This window comes from Hemicordylus capensis, chromosome 1 (genome assembly GCF_027244095.1).
Source record: "Hemicordylus capensis ecotype Gifberg chromosome 1, rHemCap1.1.pri, whole genome shotgun sequence".
In the NCBI taxonomy this organism is placed as follows: domain Eukaryota; kingdom Metazoa; phylum Chordata; class Lepidosauria; order Squamata; family Cordylidae; genus Hemicordylus; species Hemicordylus capensis.
The window spans coordinates 84,315,722-84,339,006 of NC_069657.1; the positions used below are offsets into that span (position 1 = coordinate 84,315,722).

General features: G+C 44.6%; 2 protein-coding genes and 1 long non-coding RNA gene across 6 annotated transcripts in view; 1 reads left to right on the forward strand and 2 right to left on the reverse strand.

Moving 5' to 3' along the window:
- The window catches only part of ATG13 (autophagy related 13), a 55,425-nt gene extending 55,174 nt beyond the window's left edge, over positions 1 to 251 (reverse strand). Inside the window, exon 1 of one of the 2 annotated variants that reach the window (XM_053275472.1) lies at positions 123 to 251. The gene's annotated coding sequence lies outside the window, so the exon portion shown is untranslated. The other variant, XM_053275535.1, reaches the window with a different exon arrangement.
- On the forward strand, positions 247 to 20,485 carry LOC128336300 (uncharacterized). Its single transcript, XR_008311901.1, has 4 exons — positions 247 to 376; positions 14,721 to 14,797; positions 19,558 to 19,631; positions 19,919 to 20,485. It is a non-coding gene; the product is annotated as an uncharacterized LOC128336300 (long non-coding RNA).
- Positions 18,558 to 23,285, reverse strand: part of HARBI1 (harbinger transposase derived 1) — a 12,291-nt gene continuing 7,563 nt past the window's right edge. For all 3 annotated transcript variants that reach the window (XM_053275651.1, XM_053275656.1, XM_053275642.1), the window contains exon 3: positions 18,558 to 19,212. In XM_053275651.1, the coding sequence (XP_053131626.1) occupies positions 18,836 to 19,212 (377 nt within the window). In that variant the 3' untranslated portion in view covers positions 18,558 to 18,835. The remainder of the gene's footprint in view (positions 19,213 to 23,285) is intronic.

Here is a 23,285-nt window from a genome sequence, read left to right on the forward strand (position 1 = left end):
CTCTCCGGTCTTCCGGGCCGCGGCTTGCTCCTCCCTGCCCCCCGCCCCGGCAACGCAGTCCCCCGGGGTCTCCTTCCCGCGCTGCCGTGACGCGCCTTGGGGGAGATTAAAGGGAGACTCACCCGGACTCTTCCCAGCCAGGCTGCTGCTCGCTCCTCCCCCCTAAAGAGGCAGCGCAGTTCCTGTGTTTCGGTGCCGTGACATAACGCGATGGCAGGTGCGGGGGGGGTGGGGTGGAGAGGAACAAAACAACGCTCGAAGAGCCCGGATGTCTCGCGAGTATGATGAGACACAACCTGTTCAGTGCGGCTTTCCGCCGGCGCTAGCTTGCCTGGGTGTGGCGTTTTCGGAGGAGAGCCGGTGTAGTAGCAGCAGGGTACTTATCAGCGCACCTTTACAAAGGGGCAGCTGCGGTCTGTGCCCCTTGTTTGTGTCGGGCGGCAGAATGTAGTTCTGGCATCCTATGAGCGCCTTACGGTTTTTATCATTTTGGACACGTAAAGCATTTCGTCAAAGGGGGCGGAGGTGGGAGAAATTCTGCCAATTTTCCTTTTCTGGAAGGAACACAGCTTCCTAATGGACAAACTGGGGTGCTGCTGTATTTGACTCTGAAACCGCTTTAGACTTCTTGTTTGTTTGTTGTTAAAAATACTTTCTCAAAAAGGAACAAACCACGAGGTTGCGTTGCTGGGAATGTGATCTGTGAACTCTGTACCATCTATCCAACCTCAGCATAGCAAATCTGGCTGTTGCTGATACTGTTTTATGTTTCTTTTTAGACTGTGAGCTTTTGGGGAACAGGGAAACATCTTTTATTTTCTGGCTTTGGGCACTTTTGTTCAAAAGTGGCATGCAGATATTTACATAAGAACATGAGAACAACCCTGCTGGATCAGGCCCAAGGCCCATCCTGTTTCGCACAGTGGACCACCAGATGCCGCTGGAAGCCTCAGACAGGAGTTGAGGGCGTGCCCTCTCTCCTGCCATTACTCCCCCGCAACTGGTACTCAGAGGCACCCCGCCCCCGAGGCTGGAGGTGGTCCACAGCCCTCCGACTAGTAGCCATTGATAGACCTCTCCTCCATGAAGTCATCCAAACCCCTTTTAAAGCCATCCAGGTTGTCGGCTGTCACCACATCCTGTGGCAGAGAGTTCCACAAGTGGATCACGCATTGTGTGAAAAAGTACTTCCGTTTGTTGGTCCTAGACCTCCTGGCAATCAATTTCATGGAGTGACCCCTGGTTCTAGTGTTGTGTGAGAGGGAAAAGAATCTCTCTCTCTCTCCACTTTCTCCACGCCATGCATGATTTTATAGACCTCTATCATGTCTCCCCGCAGTCGTCTTTTTTCTAAACTAAAAAGCCCCAGGTGCTGTAGTCTTGCCTCATAAGAAAGGTGCTCTAGGCCCCTGATCATCTTGGTTGCCCTCTTCTGTACCTTCTCCAGTTCTACAATGTCCTTTTTAAGATATGGTAACCAGAATGGTACGCAGTACTCCAAGTGTGGTCGCACCATAGTTTTGTATAAGGGCATTATAATGTTAGCCGTTTTATTTTCAATCCCCTTTCTGATGATCCCTAGCATGGAATTTGCCTTTTTCACAGCTGCCGCACATTGAGTCGATACTTTCAACGAGCTGTCAACCACAACCCCAAGATCCCTCTCCTGGTCCGTCATCGACAGCTCGGATCCCATCAGCATATACTTGAAGTTGGGGTTTTTCGTCCCAATGTGCATCACTTTACACTTGCTAACATTGAACCGCATTTGTCATTTTGTCGCCCACTCTCCCAGTTTGGAGAGATGCTTTTGGAGCTCCTTACAATCCGTTTTGGGTTTCAGTACCCGAAAGTTTGGTATCATCTACAAAGTTGGCCACCTCACTGCTTACCCCTAATTCATGATCATTTGTGAATAAATTAAAAAGCAATACAGATCCCTGAGGGAACTCACTTCTTACTTCCCTCCATTGTGAAAACTCTCCATTTATACCTACCCTGTTTCCTGTCTTTCAACCAGTTAGCAATCCACACATGTACTTGTCCCCTTATCCCATGACTGCTGAGTTTTCTCAGGAGTCTTTGATGAGGAACTTTGTCAAAAGCTTTTTGGAAGTCCAGGTAGACTATGTCACCTGGATCACCTTGATCCACATACTTGTTGACACTCTCAAAGAAGTCCAAAAGGTTGGTGAGGCATGATTTACCTTTGTAGAAGCCATGCTGGTTCTCTCCCAGCATGGCCTGTTCTTTTATGTGCTTTACAATTTTATCCTTGAGGATGCTCTCCATCAATTTGCCTGGGAAAGACATTAAGCTAATCGGCCTGTAATTTCCTGAATCGCCCCTGGATCCCTTTTGAAAATCAGTCTCACATTTGCTACTTTCCAGGACTCCAGTACACAGCCCAATTGCAGGGATAAGTTATATATTTTAGCAAGGAGGTCAGCAATTTCACTTTTGAGTTCTTTGAGGACTCTTGGATGGATGCCATCCAGCCCTGGAGATCTGCTAGTTTTCAGTTTTTCCAGACAGTTTAGAACATCATCTCTTGTCATTTATATCTGGCTCAGTTCTTTAGCCTCTATCCCCAAAAAGCCTGGTTCAGTAACAGGTATATGCTCAGTATCCTCTGCCATGAAGATGGACGCAAAGAACTCATTGAGCTTCTCTGCAACCTCCATATCCTCCTTAATAATCCCTTTCACTCTCTCATTGTCTAATGGTCTATCTCCCTCCCTGGCAGTTTTCCTGCTTCTTATGTATTTAAACAAGTTTTTGATATTCCCCTTGATGCTTTTAGCTAAGTATTCCTCAAACTTTCTTTTCACCTCCCTTATTGCCACCTTGCATTTCTTTTCCCAGTTTGTTTTCCTTTCTGTTCTCTTCATTCGGACAGGCCTTCCAATTTCAGAAGCAAGTTTTCTTCCCGTTGATTGCTTCCTTGATGTTACCTGTTATCCATGCTGGTATCCTCCTGGACTTAGTGGTACCTTTCCTCCTTTTGGGTATACAATCTAACTGGGCTTCTAGTATTGTAATTTTGAGTAAACTCCATGCATTCTGGAGTGAAGTGACTCTCCTGATTTTCCCTTTCAGCCTTCTTTTCACCGTACTCCTCATTTTGGAGAAGTTTCCTCTTCTGAAACTCAAAGTGTCTGTGTTAGACTTCCTTGGTGATTCTCTCCCCACATGTATGCTGAATTTGATCCCACTATGGTCACTGTTCCCTACATCACGTACCAGGTCCAGGGTGTCACTCAGGATTAAGTCCAAGGTCACCTTCTCTCTGGTTGGTTCCAAGACCAACTGTTCTAAGGCACAGTCATTCAACGTATCTAGAAATTTGACCTCTTTTTCCTGACTTGAATGTGAATTTACCCAGTCTGTGTGTGGGTAGTTGAAATCTCCCATAATTACAGCCCTGCCTCTCCTTGACGCCTCCCTGATTTCCTCCTGCATCTCCCAGTCACTGTCAGCATTTTGATCCGGAGGGCGATAGCACGTCCCCAGTAGCACGATTCCTTTCCGGCCTTGTATAGTCACCCACAGGGTTTCTGTGGAGGACTCCAGTCCATTTAGGTTTTCTAGCTTGTTAGATTCTATCCCTTCTCTAACATACAGTGCTACCCCTCCTCCAAGGTGCCCCTCCCTGTCCTTCCTATAGAGTTTATACCCAGGGATAACAGTGTCCCACTGGTTCTCACTGTTCCACCATGTTTCTGTTATGCCCACTATGTCTATTTCTGCGTTAGCAACCAAGCACTCCAGCTCACCCATCTTGGCTCGGAAGCTTCTGGCATTGGAATACAAGCACCTATACACTGAATCTCTTCCCTGATGTATGCTATTCTTTTGACTCTTTGACCTGCTGGCACAGCCTCCCATCTGCTCTTTATGCAGTTCTGCTCCATCCCCATCTGTTTTATTTGAATTCTTTGCACCCTCGCACTTTAAAGGAAGGCATTTGCCGAACCGGATACTGCCCAGCTCCTGGTGACTCTTCCCCAGGCGTCATTTTAAAAGCTGCTCTGCAACCTTTTTGATTTTAAGCGCCAGCAGTCTGGTTCCATCTTGGTTCAAGTGCAGCTTGTCCCTTTTGTACAGGCCTTGCTTGCCCCAAAATGTGTCCCAGTGCCTAACAAATCTAAACCCCTCCTCCTGGCACCAATGTCTCATCCACGCATTGAAACCCCTCAGCTCTCCCTGTCTCACTGTACTTGCACGTGGAACAGGTAGCATTTCTGAGAATGCTACCTTGGGGGTCCTGGATTTCAAAATGCTACCTATCAGCCTAAATTTGGCTTCCAGGACCTCCTGACTGCATTTCCCCACATCGTTGGTGCCAACGTGCACCACAACAGCTGTCTCCTCCCCAGCACTGCCTAGGAGCCTGTCTAGACGCTGCGTAATGTCCACAACCTCCACACCAGGCAGGCAAGTCACCGTGCGGTCAACACGTGGGTCACAAACCCATCTCTCTATCTCCCTAATGATCGAATCACCAACTACAAGGAGGCCCCCACCCCCCAGAGGAGTATCCCCTGTGTGAGAGGATATGGGCTCATCATCCACGGAAGGGGTCCCTTCTAAAGGAGCATTTCCCTCTTCCTCAGACCGATGTCCTCCTCGCCCAAGACCTTTATTCTCCCTGACAGCAGAGTTGCTACCAGCCCTGGAGTGGGATGCCTCTATCACATCCCTGAAGGTCTCGTCCACATGCCTCTCTGTCTCTCTGAGCTTCTCCAGATCCGCCACCTTGGTCTCGGGGGAACGGATTTGTTCCCTGAGAGCCAGGAGCTCCTTGCACTGAGCACACACCAATGACTTCTGCCCATGGGGCAAATAGTCATACATGTGGCACTCTGTGCAATACACTGGGAAGTGCCCCTTACCCTGCTGACCTTCTATCTTCCTACTGTTTTAGTTGGCTCTTTACAGTATTTAGGGAGCTTATTGTCCATTTATTAGATAGTTTATTAGGATAGGTCTCAGCTGTAATGGTCAGCTATTTAACTGTCCAAACAGCCTTTCCCAAGAATATGAGGGATACGAGGGAGGGATATGTACTTACGTTCTCTTCTCCACCAGGCTCCTTGTGATCCTTGTGATCGCGGGGGCTTGTTCCAGGCTCCCCCGCACACTTCCCGCTAAACTCCTGCAAAACTCCTACGTCCTGTTTGCTATCCCTGTTCGCTATGTTCTCGGGCCTACACCTCATATGTAGAGTAGGCTTCCAACTGTCACACAGGATGTGAGGCAAAGGAAGGAATGTGGGGCCCCTCCCAGCCCTAGCTGACTCCACCCCCACTACTAAGTAAACACTGCCTTTAGGTAACCCTAAGAACTCCTAGCCCTGTGATATCTTAACCCTAACAAGTAACACACACAGAGATAGAGAGACTAAGACCTTCCCCTTAGAGAGAAACGGCCCCTGCAAAACTCCCCTCTTAGTTTGTTTGAAGTGGAAAAGGCTAGATGTTTAGAAGGGCTTGCTCAGCTTCTCAGCTTCCCAGCTGTGTCTGCTCTTCCCAGAGTAGCCTTCCAACTTTTGTAGTAGTAAGGAATATGGTTGCTAACATAGAAATAGATATAGTGGGCATAACAGAAACATGGTGGAACAGTGAGAACCAGTGGGACACTGTTAGCCCTGGATACAGAGGCGGAGCTATCATTGGGCGAATGGGTTCAAAGAACCTGGGCCGTGCCTCATGGCCCCGACATGCCCCCCGTGTCTGATGTCAGACGTGGGGGTGCTAGTTTAGCTCCCTGAGGTGGGGGCTGCACAGCCCCTTTGGGAGCTAAACTAAGGCTGCAGCCCTGTCAGGAGCTACTTAGGCCGGCACTGCGAAAGCAGCCTTCATTTAACTCCTGAACAGAGCCTTGAGGAGCCCGCATCTGATGTCAGACGCAGGGGGCGGGGTCAGTGGGGTGGCTGCTGCGGCTGCACACAGGCCACTGGTGGTCCTGCTCCGCCGCTGCCTGGATATAAACTCTATAGAAAGGATGGGCAGCAGGGGTACCTGGGAGGTGAAGTAGCACTGTCTGTTAAAGAAGGGATAGAATCTAACAAGCTAGAAAACCTAGCAGGACCAGAGTCCTCCACAGAAACCCTGTGGGGTTTCAAGGCCTGAAAGCTAATGGGGACGTGTTATTGCCCACGTGCTATTGCCCTCCGGATCAAAATGCTGACAGTGACTTGGTGTTGTAGCAGGAAATCGGACGCTTCAAGGAGAGGCAGAGCAGTAATAATGGGTGACTTCAATTACCCACACATAGAATGGGTAAACTCACAGTCAGGTAATGACAGAGATGTCAGATTTATAGATATGTTGAATGACTGTGCCTTAGAACAGTTGGTCTTGGAACCAACCAGAGAGAAGGCGACCTTGGACTTAATCCTGAGTGACACCCTGGACCTGGTACGTGATGTAGGGAACAGTGACCATAGTGGGATCAAATTCAGCATACATGTGGGGAGAGAATCACCAAGGAAGTCTAACACAGACACTTTGAGTTTCAGAAGAGGAAACTTCTCCAAAATGAGGAGTACGGTGAAAAGAAGGCTGAAAGGGAAAATCAGGAGAGTCACTTCACTCCAGAATGCATGGAGTTTACTCAAAATTACAATACTAGAAGCCCAGTTAGATTGTATACCCAAAAGGAGGAAAGGTACCACTAAGTCCAGGAGGATACCAGCATGGATAACAGGTAACATCAAGGAAGCAATCAACGGGAAGAAAACTTGCTTCTGAAATTGGAAGGCCTGTCCGAATGAAGAGAACAGAAAGGAAAACAAACTGGGAAAAGAAATGCAAGGTGGCAATAAGGGAGGTGAAAAGAAAGTTTGAGGAATACTTAGCTAAAAGCATCAAGGGGAATATCAAAAACTTGTTTAAATACATAAGAAGCAGGAAAACTGCCAGGGAGGGAGATAGACCATTAGACAATGAGAGAGTGAAAGGGATTATTAAGGAGGATATGGAGGTTGCAGAGAAGCTCAATGAGTTCTTTGCGTCCATCTTCATGGCAGAGGATACTGAGCATATACCTGTTACTGAACCAGGCTTTTTGGGGATAGAGGCTAAAGAACTGAGCCAGATATAAATGACAAGAGATGATGTTCTAAACTGTCTGGAAAAACTGAAAACTAGCAGATCTCCAGGGCTGGATGGCATCCATCCAAGAGTCCTCAAAGAACTCAAAAGTGAAATTGCTGACCTCCTTGCTAAAATATATAACTTATCCCTGCAATTGGGCTGTGTACTGGAGTCCTGGAAAGTAGCAAATGTGAGACTGATTTTCAAAAGGGATCCAGGGGCGATTCAGGAAATTACAGGCCGATTAGCTTAATGTCTTTCCCAGGCAAATTGATGGAGAGCATCCTCAAGGATAAAATTGTAAAGCACATAAAAGAACAGGCCATGCTGGGAGAGAACCAGCATGGCTTCTACAAAGGTAAATCATGCCTCACCAACCTTTTGGACTTCTTTGAGAGTGTCAACAAGTATGTGGATCAAGGTGATCCAGGTGACATAGTCTACCTGGACTTCCAAAAAGCTTTTGACAAAGTTCCTCATCAAAGACTCCTGAGAAAACTCAGCAGTCATGGGATAAGGGGACAAGTACATGTGTGGATTGCTAACTGGTTGAAAGACAGGAAACAGGGTAGGTATAAATGGAGAGTTTTCACAATGGAGGGAAGTAAGAAGTGAGTTCCCTCAGGGATCTGTATTGCTTTTTAATTTATTCACAAATGATCATGAATTAGGGGTAAGCAGTGAGGTGGCCAACTTTGTAGATGATACCAAACTTTCGGGTACTGAAACCCAAAACGGATTGTAAGGAGCTCCAAAAGCATCTCTCCAAACTGAGTGAGTGGGCGACAGAATGGCAAATGTGCTTCAGTGTTGGCAAGTGTAAAGTGATGCACATTGGGATGAAAAACCCCAACTTCAAGTATATGCTGATGGGATGCGAGCTGTCGGTGACGGACCAGGAGAGGGATCTTGGGGTTGTGTTGCACAACTCGTTGAAAGTGTCGACTCAATGTGTGGCAGCTGTGGAAAAGTCTAATTCCATGCTAGGGATCATTAGGAAGGGGATTGAAAATAAAACTGCTAATATTATAATGCCCTTATACAAAACTATGTTTCGGCCACTCCTGGAGTACTGTGTATAATTCTGGTCACCACATCTAAAAAAGGACATTGTAGAACTTGAGAAAGTGCAGAAGAGGGCAACCAAGATGATCAGGGGCCTAGAGCACCTTTCTTATGAGACAAGGCTACAACACCTGGGGCTATTTAGTTTAGAAAAAAGACGACTGCGGGGAGACATGATAGAGGTCTATAAAATCATGCATGGTGTAGAGAAATGAATAGAGAGAAATTCTTCTCCTTCTCACATAACACTAGAACCAGGGGTCATCCCATGAAATCTATGGCCAGGAAAGTTAGGACCAACAAATGGAAGTACTTTTTCACACAACGCATAATCAACTTGTGGAATTCTCTGCCACAAGATGTGGTGACAGCCAACAACCTGGATGGCTTTAAGAGGGGTTTGGCTAACTTCATGGAGGAGAGGTCTATTAATGGCTACTAGTCAGAGGGCTATAGGCCACCTCCAGCCTCAAAGGCAGGATGCCTCTGAGTACCAGTTGTAGGGGAGTAACAGCAGGAGAGAGGGCATGCTCTTAATTCCTGCCTGTAGGCTTCCAGCGGCATCTGGTGGGCCACTGTGTGAAACAGGATGCTGGACTAGATGGGCCTTGGGCCTGATCCAGCAGGGCTGTTCTTATATGTTACTGAGAATTTTTGTTTCTCTTTTTATTTTAAGCCTTTTTGGTTTCCAGGACCAGGGCATCACCACTGCTGCTTGATCATAAGAATTGCCCTGTGTGATCAGGCCCAACACCTACCTAGTCTAGCATCCTCTTTCCCACAACAGCCCACCAGATGCCTCTGGAAGGCCCTCAGGCCACAGCTGAGGTCATCTTGCTGTTGCTCCCCTGCAACTGGTATTTACAGGCATCTTGACACTGAAACTGTAGGTGGCCCAAAGCCACCAGACTAGTAGCCATTGATAGACCTGACCTCCATGGTCCCTCTTCCATGCTCTAGCACTCTCACATTATGCTGTGCTATGAGATGAGTGAGTGGGGAGTGGTTGCAATTGTCCAACCTGTATATGGCAACAAAGTAAACCTTGGGATGTGCCAGCTTGCTGTCCCTGGGTGCCACTGGCATCAGGCCCATGCTGGGTCCCACTCTACATAGATTCCACCCGCTCTCCTGGCCTCTCCATTCTCGTTCTTCCAGAAGAGTAAGTAAAGTAAAGTGTGCCATTGAGTTGGTGTGGACTCCTGGCGAGAGTAAGCAGAGGAATATTGTGCCGGGGATGCTTTACTTATGATGTCCTTAGCATTCAACTCCTCCACTTCCTCTTTCCAGAAGGAGAGTGAAAACACTGGAGGTGGCAGTGCTCATGTGAAGTGTTGTCCAGGTGAAGGCAGAGATGTGGGTTTCCCGGAAAAATTTGAATTTGGGAAAGTTTCCAGAAAACCTTCTGATACATTTTTTTTCATTTGCATAAAATTTGCATAATTTCTCTCTAAGTTTTACTGTACACATTTTCTTGATGCACTGAACAGATTGTGATCTGATTTTGTGTGCTGTTTGACCTATATATTTAGTAAAAAGAAAAAAATCTGAATTAATTTCCCATGCTGTATCTCAGTTTTTCAAGTAGCCAAGTAGTTCAACTGAAATATTTCATGAAGAGAAATTAATAAAGACACTTAATGCTGTTTCACTGCTATACTGAAACACATCCAAAATGTTCTGTGAAAGGATCAACAGGGGAGCGACAGCAGGCAAGAGGGCATGCACATACCTTTTTCCTGTGGGCTCTCTAGAGGCATCTGGTGGGCCACTGTGTGAAACAGGATGCTGGACTAGATTGGCCTTGTGCCTGATCCAGCTGGGCTGTTCTTATGATATTATTTTTATTTGAATACTCAGTAAAACCTATCTGCACTCTCTCACACACTTCCTAGGAATAACCTGAAAAATCACACCCACTTCTTCCAACAATTTCAGATTTCTTCCTGTGTCATGGTGCTGCAACACAACTGGGGAAAGCGAGGCAGATGTCTCAAGAATTTGAGACTTCAACCACAGCACCTGTGCTACTTAAATTAGCTGGCATGAGGCTGGGCACAGCAAAGTGGGAGGGAGGCCTTTTGCACTCAGAAGGGATGGAAACTGGGTAATGGTGTGATTGCTTGGTGATTTTATTTGGCTACAAAAAGCAGTTCATTAATTGGAACCATTCAAATTTATGAGGTCAGCAGACAAGACTAATCTCTTACTGTTGCTTCTCTTTGGCCCTTGACTCATCTGGCCAGTTGAGATATTTGTTTCTACAGGAATGTTTACTATACTTGAAACAGGAAGTTTCCTCCTAAACCTGAAACCTTGGCACATGACTCCAATAATGTCTTCCAGATTAAAAAGACAGGGAATTATCTTTTTATTCCCTGTCTCTTGTGTCTCAAAGCAGAAATGGAGGATAATGTCCATTTCCAGAATCAGAATCAGTCAAAATTGCTGATACATTCTTAGCTCCTAAACCAGTCCACCTTGTGAAAAGGAAAGGTTGTTCCATCAAGTTGGTGTCGACTCCTGGTAACCACAGAGCCGTGGTTTTCTATGGTAGAATACAGGAGGGGTTTACCATTGCCTTCTCCCACACAGTGTGTGATGCCTTTCAGCACCTCCCTGTATTGCTGCTGCCCGATAATAGGAGTTTCCCATATTCCGGGAAACTCACCAGCGGGGATTCGAACCAACAGCCTCCTGCTCTCTAGGCAGGTTGCTTCCCCGCTGCATCATTAGGTGGCTCAGCTCCACCTTGTGAGCAGAGTAGCAAAAAAGGAGCTAGTTTGTACTTATCTCAGAACTCATATCACAAGCTCATATCCTTTAAGGGTCATGGGGGTCTATGCAAATAATGAACCAATTAACATGCAATAGATATAAAAGCAAGAAACAAACTTAAATAAGTTCATGAATAATTTAAAAGGTAGGTGATGATAAAGGCTTCAATTTGGAATTCACATGTTCACTAGTGGTTGGTACTGCTTGAATTTAGACAGTCACCCATAGAATTTGTGTTTCTTACAGCAATATCCCACTCTTTGTTAGTACTAAGAACATAAGAACAGCCCTGCTGGATCAGGCACAAGGTGGCCTATCTAGTCCAGCATCCTGTTTCACATAGTGGCCCATCAGATGCCTCTGGGGAGCCCACAAAGAGCCCTCCCTCTTGCTGTTGCTCTCCTGCAACTGGTATAGAAAGGCATCATGCTCCTGAGGCTGGAGGTAGCCCACAGCCACCAGACTAGTAGTCACTGATAGACCTGTTCTCCATGAATTTGTCTAAACTCCTTTTAAAGCTGTCCAAGCTGGTGGCAATCACCAAATCCCATGGCAAAGAATTCCATAGATTAATTATGCACTGTGTGAAAAAGTACTTCCTCTTGTCAGTCTTAAATTTCCCAACCTTCAGTTTCATGGGATGACCCCTGTTTCTAGTGTTGTGAGTGAGAAAAAAACTGTACACCCTCTCCACTCCATGAATAATTTCATACACTTTGATCATGTCTTCCCTTAGTCTCCTCTTTTCCAAAGTAAAGATCCCCAGATGCTGTAGCCTAGCCTCAGAAGGAAGGTGCTCCAAGCTCCTGATCATCTTGGTTGCCTTCTTTTGTACCTTTTCCAGTTCTACAATATCCTTCTTAAGACCAAAACTACACAGTACTCCAGATGTGGCCGCACCATAGATTTGTATAAGGAATGATATTAGCATTTTTATTTTCAGTCCCCTTCCTAATGATCCCTAGCATGGAACTGGCCTTTTTGACAGCTGCCACGCACTGAGTCAGCACTTTCAGTGAGCTGTCCACCATGACTCCAAGATCTCTCTCCTGGTTAGTCACCAACAGCTCAGATCCCATCATTGTATATGTGAAGTTGGGGTTTTTTGCCCAATTACTATGCACATGCCTATTCTTGCTAGATAGTCACGTCAGAAATCTACTGTTGAACACAGCTTCTCAACATCCAAGTGATGGGAAGTGGAATAGGTTTAAAATAAAGATACAAATATTGCATGCATAATGAAATATATATATGATCTTACACATGACAATGCAGGTGTATGTTTTCTCCGACACCAAAGTAGACACAATAACATGGAACAGTCTTTAAAATAATATGAAATAATCTGTTCTGGGAGGCTAGGTATGAAAGTTCTTGTTTCAGTACATAATTTAGACTTAGGTTTCCTTTAGGCTTTTTCATTTTCTAACTTTCCATTATTGTTAGTGTTCATTGTCACTGACAATTCTGCTACGATCTCACCAGGAGCTGCTGCAACTCCTGCATCATAATCACAATGCAACATAATTAGAGATGGGTGTTTCATTAAGATCCCACATCACCTGCTTAAGCAATGATCTCTGACATGCAAATGTCTGTTTCATAAGGCCCTCTCATACCTAATCAGTTTTTTTTCTCAGTCTGGCTTCTCACTTTAGCATATATATTAGCACAGTTGCTTACCTGGCAGTTGGATAAACTGACAGGTGGCACAATCATTCAGTGTCAAGGCATACATCTTCCCATAGGTGAAACTGGGGGGGCAACCAGGGTATGTGCCCTAGGTGCCACTGGGGGGGGGCAGTGCTATGCTGCCTCCACCCCCTCCCAAATTCGCAGATTAAAATAATAATAATAATAATAATAATAATTAATAAAAGGCTGCTGAAAACAAAAATGGCCACCGCACATGCTCAAATGGCCTCTGCGAGACCTAAGTCTAGATTTGTCCCTGATCTCGGGAGTCAGAAAAATGCAAAGTTGTTGGCAGGGGACCTGAGCATTTAAAAAACATATAAATGGCACAAGAGTAAGTGGACAAAACATCCCTTAAAAAGACAATGTTGGTTTAATACCTTGCAAGCTGGCAAAACTGAAGGGTGGGGGGGAGAGGCAAGGAATAAAATGGAAATATTCACTCGCATGCTGTTTAATTATCTATACAGAGCTCTATCTTTATCTGCATATTTGTCAAGCAATCTGATTATAAGGTTTGTGGGATTTCAAACTTGGAAAGTGCCTGCCTTTAACTTGTGTGGTGCTTTAAAACATAATAAAACTGTTTTAAGAATTCACACCCAGAAATGTTGCATTTGCAATGTATTGCCATCCCTGTGTTGTGCAGTCTTACCATATTGATAAAATGGCTTGTCTTTTGAAATAAGTGGTTAATGTGCTGCAAATTATTCTCTTCAATTTAGCTGAGTTGTACTCAGGTTTTTATTGCCTGTACACATCCCAAGTAGATTTGCTCAAGTTTCCTTGCCTTCTAAAAAAGTTATATTTTAGAATGACTTTTTTTAAAAAACCAATGCAACTCCCTTTTTACTTGCAACACAGTTGTTTTTAAATGACACATTGAATAGTCATGCTGTGATTCTGATTGACTAGTGCATTTGATAAACTTGACATAAAATTTACTGTCCAGTCTGCCTGTTGCCTGCCTCTGTATTGAACAAGGGAGGTGTAACTTATTCAAGGCACCATATTTGTGTGCCTGCTTGGTTCATTTATGGCAGAGCTCACTTTTGAAAGGGTTGTAATGCTATGAAGGTGGCTGATGTTTTCCATCCAATACACACTACCACAGGCCATATGCTTTTACTACCTTAGTATCTGTCACAGTGACAGATAGGAAATGGAATATGTGGGCAATAGAATTGGTTTTTTTGTTTTGCTTTTACCTTTAGACCTAGAAACTTGAGGGAATGGGGCAGGGGCAACCTTTTACCAAACCTTTGCAGTGTGGCAGACACAGAAAATTGGTAGATCATTGTTATAAATTCTCTCTCTCTCTCTTTCTCTCTCACTCACTCTCACTCACTCTCTCTCACTCACACCATTTTTCTGATTCGAATATCACACTGTTTTGCTGTTCTGTGGCTAGTTGCAACTTCCATCTTCTTCCTGATCAGGCTGCTGGATCCAAGCCTATTGTAAGCTGCTGGATAATTTCAGATTGTTTGTGGCCCCTAGGATTTCCCATTGCAGCCATCTCCCTTGAAGGCGAAGGCTGTTTGGACAGAAAAAAAATCCATCCCTGAATTTATTGGAGGCAGCAACTTGTAGTGAGGTGTGCTGAGGGGCAGAGCCTTTGCTAAAGAGAGCTTTCACTGCTTAGTTCTATGGAAGCATGCCCAGCACATGGATGTGCTGCATTTCCTTGGGAAGGCGACTGGCACATATGTGCAACATGTGTGGTTATATGTGTGTATGCGTGTATTGCTTACAACCTGTTTCTCTTGAAAGTGTCTGGACTTGTATTTTTGAGCTGATATTATGGTAGGGTTATCTGAAAGATGGGTGTCAGATGTTTGGACAGGGGCGCAATTTCAGTACTTGCCCTAGGCGCTATTTTCCTTAGATACGCCCCTACATGATCTTCCTACCATTATTGCATGCTTTTGAATTGGATTATGGCAAACAAGTATGGTCACACAATTACTTTACCTATTTTTACAAAAGAAAATTTGGGAACAGAGTCAAGTTTTTGAAATTGTCATTTCCTCTGTATAATAAATAGCTTGAAACTTTCTGTCTTATGTTATACTGCAGGGTCTAAGTGGACTAAGAAATGGAACCAGGAAGAGCCTATGTAGATAAGATTGAGTTCTAGGAGAAAAAGCAAGCAGGTTGTATTCAGTAGTACTGTTGATGGGGCACGGGGACAAACCGGGCTGGCCTATTTGGCAGAGTAAGACTAAATGAAAGTTGCCTAAGGCAGTAAGCATGGGGAGCAGTGAGTATCTCAGTCTGGTACATGTGGGGTGGGCACTGCCACCAAGGTGCTACACCATCTGCCTGTCCCCCACTGGGTTGTGTCTCCTATCCCTGTCTCCTTCCTCCCAAATGAGCTGCATTTCATACAGGCACTGTCTGCTAGCCACCACTGCCACTACTACAGCAGCCTCTGTCTCCATTTTTCAAGCTTTGAAAGGAGCATAGGGTGAGGAGGGAAGGCTGCCAGCACCCTCTTCTTCCCACCCACCCCCACACACCCTTTGGAGCCTGCAAAAAATTGAATTGGGAACTCAAATCCCAACTTTTGCAGGCTTTTAAATGAAAGTGGGGCGAGGAAGAGAGGCTGCTAGCAATCTCTCTTCCTCCCACAAGCCTGTAGGGGAGCAGGGTAAGGTGGCATTTGGTGCTTCACCTCAGGCACCCAAAGACTGGGCTACCTCTGCTCCCTTCAAAGAAATGGGTCACCAGTTACATGGCTCAGACCTAGCCCCCACTCCAATGGCTTCCCCAGAATGTAGCTTTCCTTTTCTGTCATATGTTGCCACCGGCTGATCTGGTGGCTAATCTGGGACGGACCTTCTCCATTGCTGCCCCGAGGCTTTGGAACACACTTCCTGATAGGGATGTGCATGGAACCGCGGTCTGGCGGTCCGGCACTGGTGTGTGGGGCTCTTTAAGGGTGGGGGAGGGTGTACTCCCCCCCCGTCGTGTTTCCCCTGCCGGCGCATTCGTTCAGTAAAGCTTTTGGGGCGGCAGGATACCTCCCTGCCGCCCCTTCCCCCAGTCATCAGCAAAAGGCTTCACAAGGCCTTTTGCACGTGCGCATGTCACATCTCCGTGTCATGTGCACATGCGTGTCACAGAGACGTGACGTGTATGACATGCGCATGCACAAAAGGCTTTGTGAAGCCTTTTGCCGACGACTGGGGGAAGGGGTGGCAGGGAGGTATCCTGCCGCTTCAAAAGCTTTACTAAATGAAGGCGGTAAGGAAAAGGTAAAGGTAAAGTACAGGCAGCAAGCACTCATGGTGGATGTTGTGCTACACCCATCATGCTCTGTAGTCTGCACATGCTCTACAGATGGACTAGGAGTCTAGCACTGCCTTGCCAATTCCAGGTTTGTGTTGGTGATTTTTGAGAGAAACACAAAAAACACACACCAAATTCCTTTATGCATTTATTTAGAAGAAATAAAGAAAAGTGTAATAAAAAGCAGTTATGATGATGGTTATAATTAGCCAGCTCACAGTCCAACTACCCAGAATCAGGAAGGGGAAAATAAAAGTGGGGCGTGGGGGAGAGATGGATGAGGATAGATTAAAGCAGAGTACATTTTACATATCTTACCAGGGCAACTGCTAGGCTGTAGATGCTTTGATATTTTGGGTACGGTTTCCAAAAAAAGGTAGGGGGTCCCTCTCTGGAGCCCACAGCTTGGCAAAGTGAAGAGTCTCAGCTTCTTCCTTGCATCATTCCTGGGGTTCAGTGTATCTGCTCTTCTACTTTTCAGTGCCCCCCCCATTTGTACCCCTCTTCTGTATTGTATCTCCAAGTCCATCCCCCACAGAGGCCTTCCCTCTGCCAGGTCCAGTGTTCTATCACAAAAACCACCAAAAAAACCCATTGTCCTTGAATAGCAAAAGCCTCTGGTATCTCTTCAAAGTGGTCTTTTGCAATTAATCAGAAGGGTGGGGCTGGGTGGAAAGGAAAAGGAGGCAGGAAAGGAAAAGGGAGGGTGTGCATTCCAGGTGAAAGATGGAGCTTGGCCCAGATTATTCTGATACACATCTTTAAAACAATAAACATATCAAAGGGAAGACATTGACCAGATGGTGTGGCAATTATTATTATTATTTTTAAAAACACTTATATCCCGTTCTTCCTCCAAGAAGCTCAAAGCAAGGAACATGGTTATTTTTATCCTCACGGTAACCCTGTGAGGTAGGTTAGGCTGAGAGCTACATGGCTGTCCCAGAGTCACCCAGTGAGTTTCATGGTTGAATGGGGATTCAAACTCAGGTCTTCCTGTTCCTAGTCCAACACTCTAACCACTATGGTGTGCTGGCTCTTGCAGAGGCATTTCATAGCTATGTCTCTAAGCAAGCAGTTATTTTGATGCACATACAGGTACATCCACAGTTCCCTTCAACATTTCATGTGTCTATAAAGCAAAACATGCTTTTTACCTGCCTGTTGCACAGCCTTTATGGCATTTTTACAATATACAGGCTCTCCTCCATCCTGCCTGTCATAATAATTATGACAGGGATTTTGCTAGTCTGTCACAGTCTAGCACGATGATCTTCATTATTTTTCAAGTGGGGGCCACTTTGGCAAAAAAAAACCCCAAACCCTTCAATGTGAGAATCATTTCCCACTCTGCTGACCTCTGCACAGTACTGCGCTTTTCTCAGTGCTGGGAGGACCCTTTAAGAAAGACAGGGCCCTCTCAAGAGTGCTAAGAGAAAAGCATTGGGAAGGGCTACATTGCCCAGCACTGTGTATGCCTTCCAAGATGGTGCAGGGACTCAAGACAGGGTTGCCATGTCCCTTGGAATTTAGGGTAGTCCCCGGATTTTGGCTCCTCCACCAGGCTGCTAAATTCCACCCAGATTTACACGGATTTCAAATGTGCTGCCCGGATTGCCCGGATTTTACTCTGGATCCGATCACATGGGAGGGCAGAGAAGGAGGGGAAAATAAACAAATCTGTCGAATAAATAAAATGCAAATTAGTTTCGGCATAAATAAATAATACACCATCTATACACCCATCTATATCATGGTAATATTATTGGGACAGTATCTTCTCTTATGCTGACAATGAAGCAAACTTGTTTTTTCGATAAATATTCTGCTTCTCTGGGCTTCTCCTTTATGGACTGTAAGGATACAGCAATACCATATAGTTTTCTGCTGCTTCTTTTTATAATGTCTTTGTGGATGAAAAAGAATTCCACAAAGAATTCCTTTCATCTGTCTTTGTGGATGAAACAAGAATTCCAGGAGCTGCCAAGGAAATATATTCATTTTGTTGTACAGTACGCTGGAAGTACAAAAGATTCAATTAACTTGGGGAGGCTCATTATAACAAAGTTTGAGACTGTGCTCCAAAAAGCTTTCAGCTGAGATAAACTGTGATAAGCTCTCTGCTGTGTATGTTAACAGTACAGATCTCCTATATGTGCCATGGAAAACTAACTTAAATACAGTTATAAACTTTTCAAACTGATACAGGTGAGTTCATTAATGGTTATACTTGACATTTCAAATCAGTGTTCCTGTTTTGGGGCTCCTATCCCACTTTTGCATCTGTAAATACTTTTATATGCCCTTTGAGAAATCTAGTATACTCCAGCACAAGGATTGTTATTTTGCACATGAAAAAGGATCATGAGCCATTCTTTTACACAAATGCATTTGCTATGAGACTAATAAATTTGAACAAGAATGGTAAATTATGTGACTGAAAAAAAGGCATCTTTATGTAGTTTTTCACTTATGTAACTTTTGTACAAGTTAACCCTGCAATGAATTTCAGTTAGTAATCTAAACACAATTGTTTAGGATGTGATTACACTGTACACAAGATCTTATTATATTTTGCAATGCAGTGCTTAAAAATATAACAACATTTTACCAGGACAAACATCCTCTCTAATCTTTTATTAGTGTCTTTGATGAACTTTCATCCAATACATTTGAACATTAAAAAACCATGTACTGAAATACTGAGCATTCAGTGACTCAGATGCAACTTGCACAGCAAAACCAAGATAGTCTATTAAATGAAAAATATTCCCCAAACACAACATGACGGTTTCACCCATAGCTCCTATAAGCAATCCTTTCTCTACACCTTTCTTTTGTTGTATTTTAAAGGAAAATCTGCCTACACAGTTTGTCTTAAATCAGTGTGTCTCATTACATTAGCTAAAATGCGTGAGTAATAACTCCTGGCGAACTTGATAGGCTTCAGAGTCAAGCGATTCCATATGCTCATATTCTTCCTCTGGCTGTTCCATCTGTCCCATTGTTGAAGAAGACCACACATCCAGCCCATGGTCCAGAGAGATGTTATGAAGCACACAGCAGGCCAGGATGATGTGGCTGGCCTTCTCTGGAGAGTACTGCAGGGTGCCCTTTGACCCATCCAGGCAACGAAACCGGGATCGAATTGTCCTGAATGTTCGCTCAATGACGTTGTGAGTGGCCGAATGTGCCATGTTATAACGATACTCTGCAGGGGTCTCGGGGATATGCAAAGGAGTCATTAGCCAGGTGCGCAGAAAGAACGAACTGTCACCTACCAAAGATTTAAAAAAGAGATCACAAATCAAAAGGGAATTGAAGACTCCAGTTCATTATCATTTCATGGTAAAATTGAGTATCAGTTTTATATAGTGTCCCAACAAAGGGAACAGAGATTTGTTTTATCATTCTTCATATTTATATTTGTTTTATCATTCTTCATATTTGGAAGGGTGGTATACAAATCAAATTAATAATAATAATAATAATAATAATAATAATAATAATATTTATACAGTCTAAAGACCTCAAGGCAGTTTGCAGACATCATGAGATATATATCTATAGAACACTAAACAACATTAACCTTGCTGGCTTTTCCTTTTCCTCCTTCTCACAGGCAGCTGGTGGTTGTATTGCCTCTGTGAAAAGGGAGTTCCAACATAAAAAGCAGTAGCAGGTATTCTACTACAGGTAGGTAGTAGATGCAGGTATTCTACTACAACTAGAGTTTAGATTTTTTCTAATAGACCAACTTGGCAACCTAAATTTTCTTTCTTCTAGGAATCAGACCTACTAGTAGTCAGGGTGTTTCTGAATGAGCATGCCAATCAGGTTGTCCCTAGGCAACAGCAAAAACATTATTTTTGTGTTAATACTATAGTAGCATTAGTCCTATTCTGTGGCAACTGTGCATTATCTAAATTCCAAAGAAGAAGGAGGAGGCTTTTTCTTTTAGAAGTATCTCTGTGTATTTGTAGGGAGCAATCTGTGAATATAGAGACCTGCCAGTGAGTCCCAAGGAGAAGACGGTGTGATAGATGACAAGCAAAATGAAGGAAGAGAACAGACACAGACTCCAAAAGAAAGACTTCAGACAGGCTGAGTGAGCAAAAAGAGCCCACAGGGACAGATTTTGGGGAGAAACGGCTGCCACCTACTTGGAAGAATCAGTCTCTTGTGCAAAAACCTAGAGTGTTAGGAGGAGGAGAATAGTGGTGGAAGCATTACCATGATGTCCTCCTGTTGTGCTGAGAATGCCTGTGCTGCTCTAGTCACCAGCAACAAATGAGGTCATGGCCCACCCAAGGGCAGGCAACTGATGCTGCAGCTACCAAATCTGCAGAGTGCTGCAATCAGATAGCCTCTTTCCTAATTAAAAACAAAACTTCCCCTCTTTGGAAGACCCATCCATCCTTTCTCCTGTTTGCCATTGCTGTTACTTTGAGGAAAGAGATTTTTTAAAAAAATATTATTCAAAAGGCATGTATACATCAGCACTGAAATGCACAGTAATATTTTAATTAAAGAACAAAAATAATTGGCAAGTCAGTAGTGAAATCATTTCCCCCACCTCTCCAGGAAGTTTAAAGTAGAGAACTAAAGCATAGTTCTCTAGCCCTAGTCACATGTTTTATATTCAGCACACATCCAGCTGTGTACAGTGTACACACATATAGATCTGTAAACTCATGTTCAGCACATACAGTAGTACACATCCTATCAGCACCTTGCATTTGAGGAGGCAGTGCCTAGGCTCATTTTAAAAATGAACACATGTACAGTTATTCACACAAAAATATGTACTGTGTACAGACACTTGTGCACACATACAACATAATGCTTGAATAGGACTCCTGTGAAGGCAAAACTGAAAAGAGATTTCTTCAAGAACTCCACAGCAGAGAATAGGAGAGAGAGAATGAAGAAGGAAATGGCAGAGGGGCAGCTAATGCAGAAAAATAAAGGTAATAGTGTCATAGGAACACAGGAAGCTGCCTTATTCAGAGTCACACAGACCCTTGGTCCATCTAGTTTTTAAGGAATTCATCTAGTTCATCTAGTTTTTAAGGAATTCCGAGTAATTTATTGTAATTTTTCTTTGATTTTTCAGTCTTTTTGCAACCACAGTTCCCCTAATCCCCTGTTTCCCATTGATTTTAATTGCTCGCCAACTGCAAATTTGCCAACTGTGAGGTTTTGCCGGAACGGAACCCATGCGATTGGCGAGGGATGACTGTACTTTAATGTATCTTCTCCTCTCTAATCAGTCCAACATTATCCATTCTCTCAATTGGATTTCCACTCCAGTTTGTGCAAATTCCCAAGCTGATTCCAAGTCATAGGAACATAGGAAGCTCCCTTATATCGAGTCAGACCATTGGTCCATCTAGCTCAGGATTGTCTAGACAGACCCGCAGCACAGGGGCATAGCGAGACCCCCAGGGGCCAGGGGACAAATCTTGGCTGTGTCCCCTCCATCGCACGCACAAAGTGCATCCCCCAGTGCCGCCCCCTGTATTTGATGTCAGATGCAAGGGGCAGGGCAACCAACAACTCCCCACCACTGCTCCTACCTATTGTTGGCTACCCCTGCCATTTCTGCTGCCCTGCCACCGCTTCTTGTCTTGGCCCTTGTGGCGGCGACGGGGGGCACTAAAGCTGTTGGGTCTCTCTGGCTGGCTTGCTCACCTCTCCAGCTGATCTGCACGCTTCCACAGTTGCTGCTGCCATGAGGGGTGGCCTGCCCCACTCAGTTCACCCCCTACCCCCAGAGGCCAAGGTAAGAAGCGGCGGTGCAGCAGGGCAGGGGCGTCAGTAGGGTGGTCTGATTGGGAACTCCTTAACCCTCTGGGCCCAGGGACATTTGTCCCTGCTTGTCTAACGGATGCTACGCCCATGTGGCAGCAGTATCTCCAAGTGTGCAGGCAGGAGTCGCCATTCAGCCCTATCTATCTAATATTTAAAAGCCACATATTAAAATACATGATGAAAAAAAATGGAATAAAATAGTTATTAAAACAAGTTTTTAAAATTATTTTTAAAAATAATTTTCATTAAAAGCCTGCAAAAACAGGAGAGTCTTGAGGTTCTTCCTGAAAACAAACAGAGAAGGAAATATTCTTATTTCAGTAGGGAGCATATTCCAAAGCCCTGGGGCAGCCACAGAGAAAGCCCAGTCATGGGTCACCACCAAACGAACCGGTGGCATTCGTAACCGGACCTCTCCAGAATATGGTAACAGGCGTCAGGGTTTATGACAAAGGAGGCGCTATTTTAAATAGCCTGGGCCTAAGCCATTGAGGGCTTTATAGGTAAGAACCAGCACTTTGTATTTCATCTGGAAGCATATCGGCAGCCATTGCAGTTCTTTCTAAACTGGTGTTATATGGTGCCTTCGTGTTGTCCCAGAGACCACTTTGGTACCAACTGTAGCTTCCGGACTACGTACAAAGGCAGCCCCATGTAGAGCGCATTACAGTAGTCAAGCCTGGAGGTTACCAGCATATGTACCACTGTTTTAAGGTCATTCGCCTCTAGAAATGGACGTAGCTGACATATCAGCCAAAGTTTATAAAAGTGCTCCAGTGGCCACCACCAGGAGATGCCGGGAGGGAACTTGGAACCTTCTGTATGCAAGCATGTAGATACTCTTCCCAGAGTGGCCTCATTCCCTAAGAGAAGTATCTTACAATGCTCACATGTAGTCTCCCATTCAAATGTAAGCCAGGGTACACCCTGCTTAGCAAAGGGGACAATTCATGTCTATTACCACAAGACCAGCTCTCCTCCTCCCCAATCATGTCACTGGCCAGGAGGTTAACTGTGGTATGCCAGTTCACACCTGCAGCTTCTGAACTACTATTGCAACAGAAGCCTTAAAAACCACGAGAAATCAGCTCTTTTACAAATAAAACTGGATGGTGACAAGGAAAATATGAGCATACAATAGCTTGGAGGAACTGTCTGAATTCTCAGGAATAACCTGAGTGAATGCATAGTATCAAGACCAGATAATAAGGTTCCTGTGTAAGTACTGTTAGTCTAGGGGAACAAGACAACAAGGGCAAAGACAAAATAGAGAGGGCAAATAGAATCTTAGAAACCATAAGCTACCAATATGGTAAAATAAATCTCCACACTTTTGATCTAGGAGAATTAGATGTTAGTGAAGTGTTTCATATTTAAAAAATCTATTTGGAAAATGAATCCAAGTGATCTAGCATCACACAGTTAATACCTGCAGAATTTCAGTACCTTTATTACAGACAACTGTGCCATACACTCCCTCAAAAGTAAATTATAGAACATTGTTCTTCTTTGCCAAATGTTTCTGGTAATGGAACT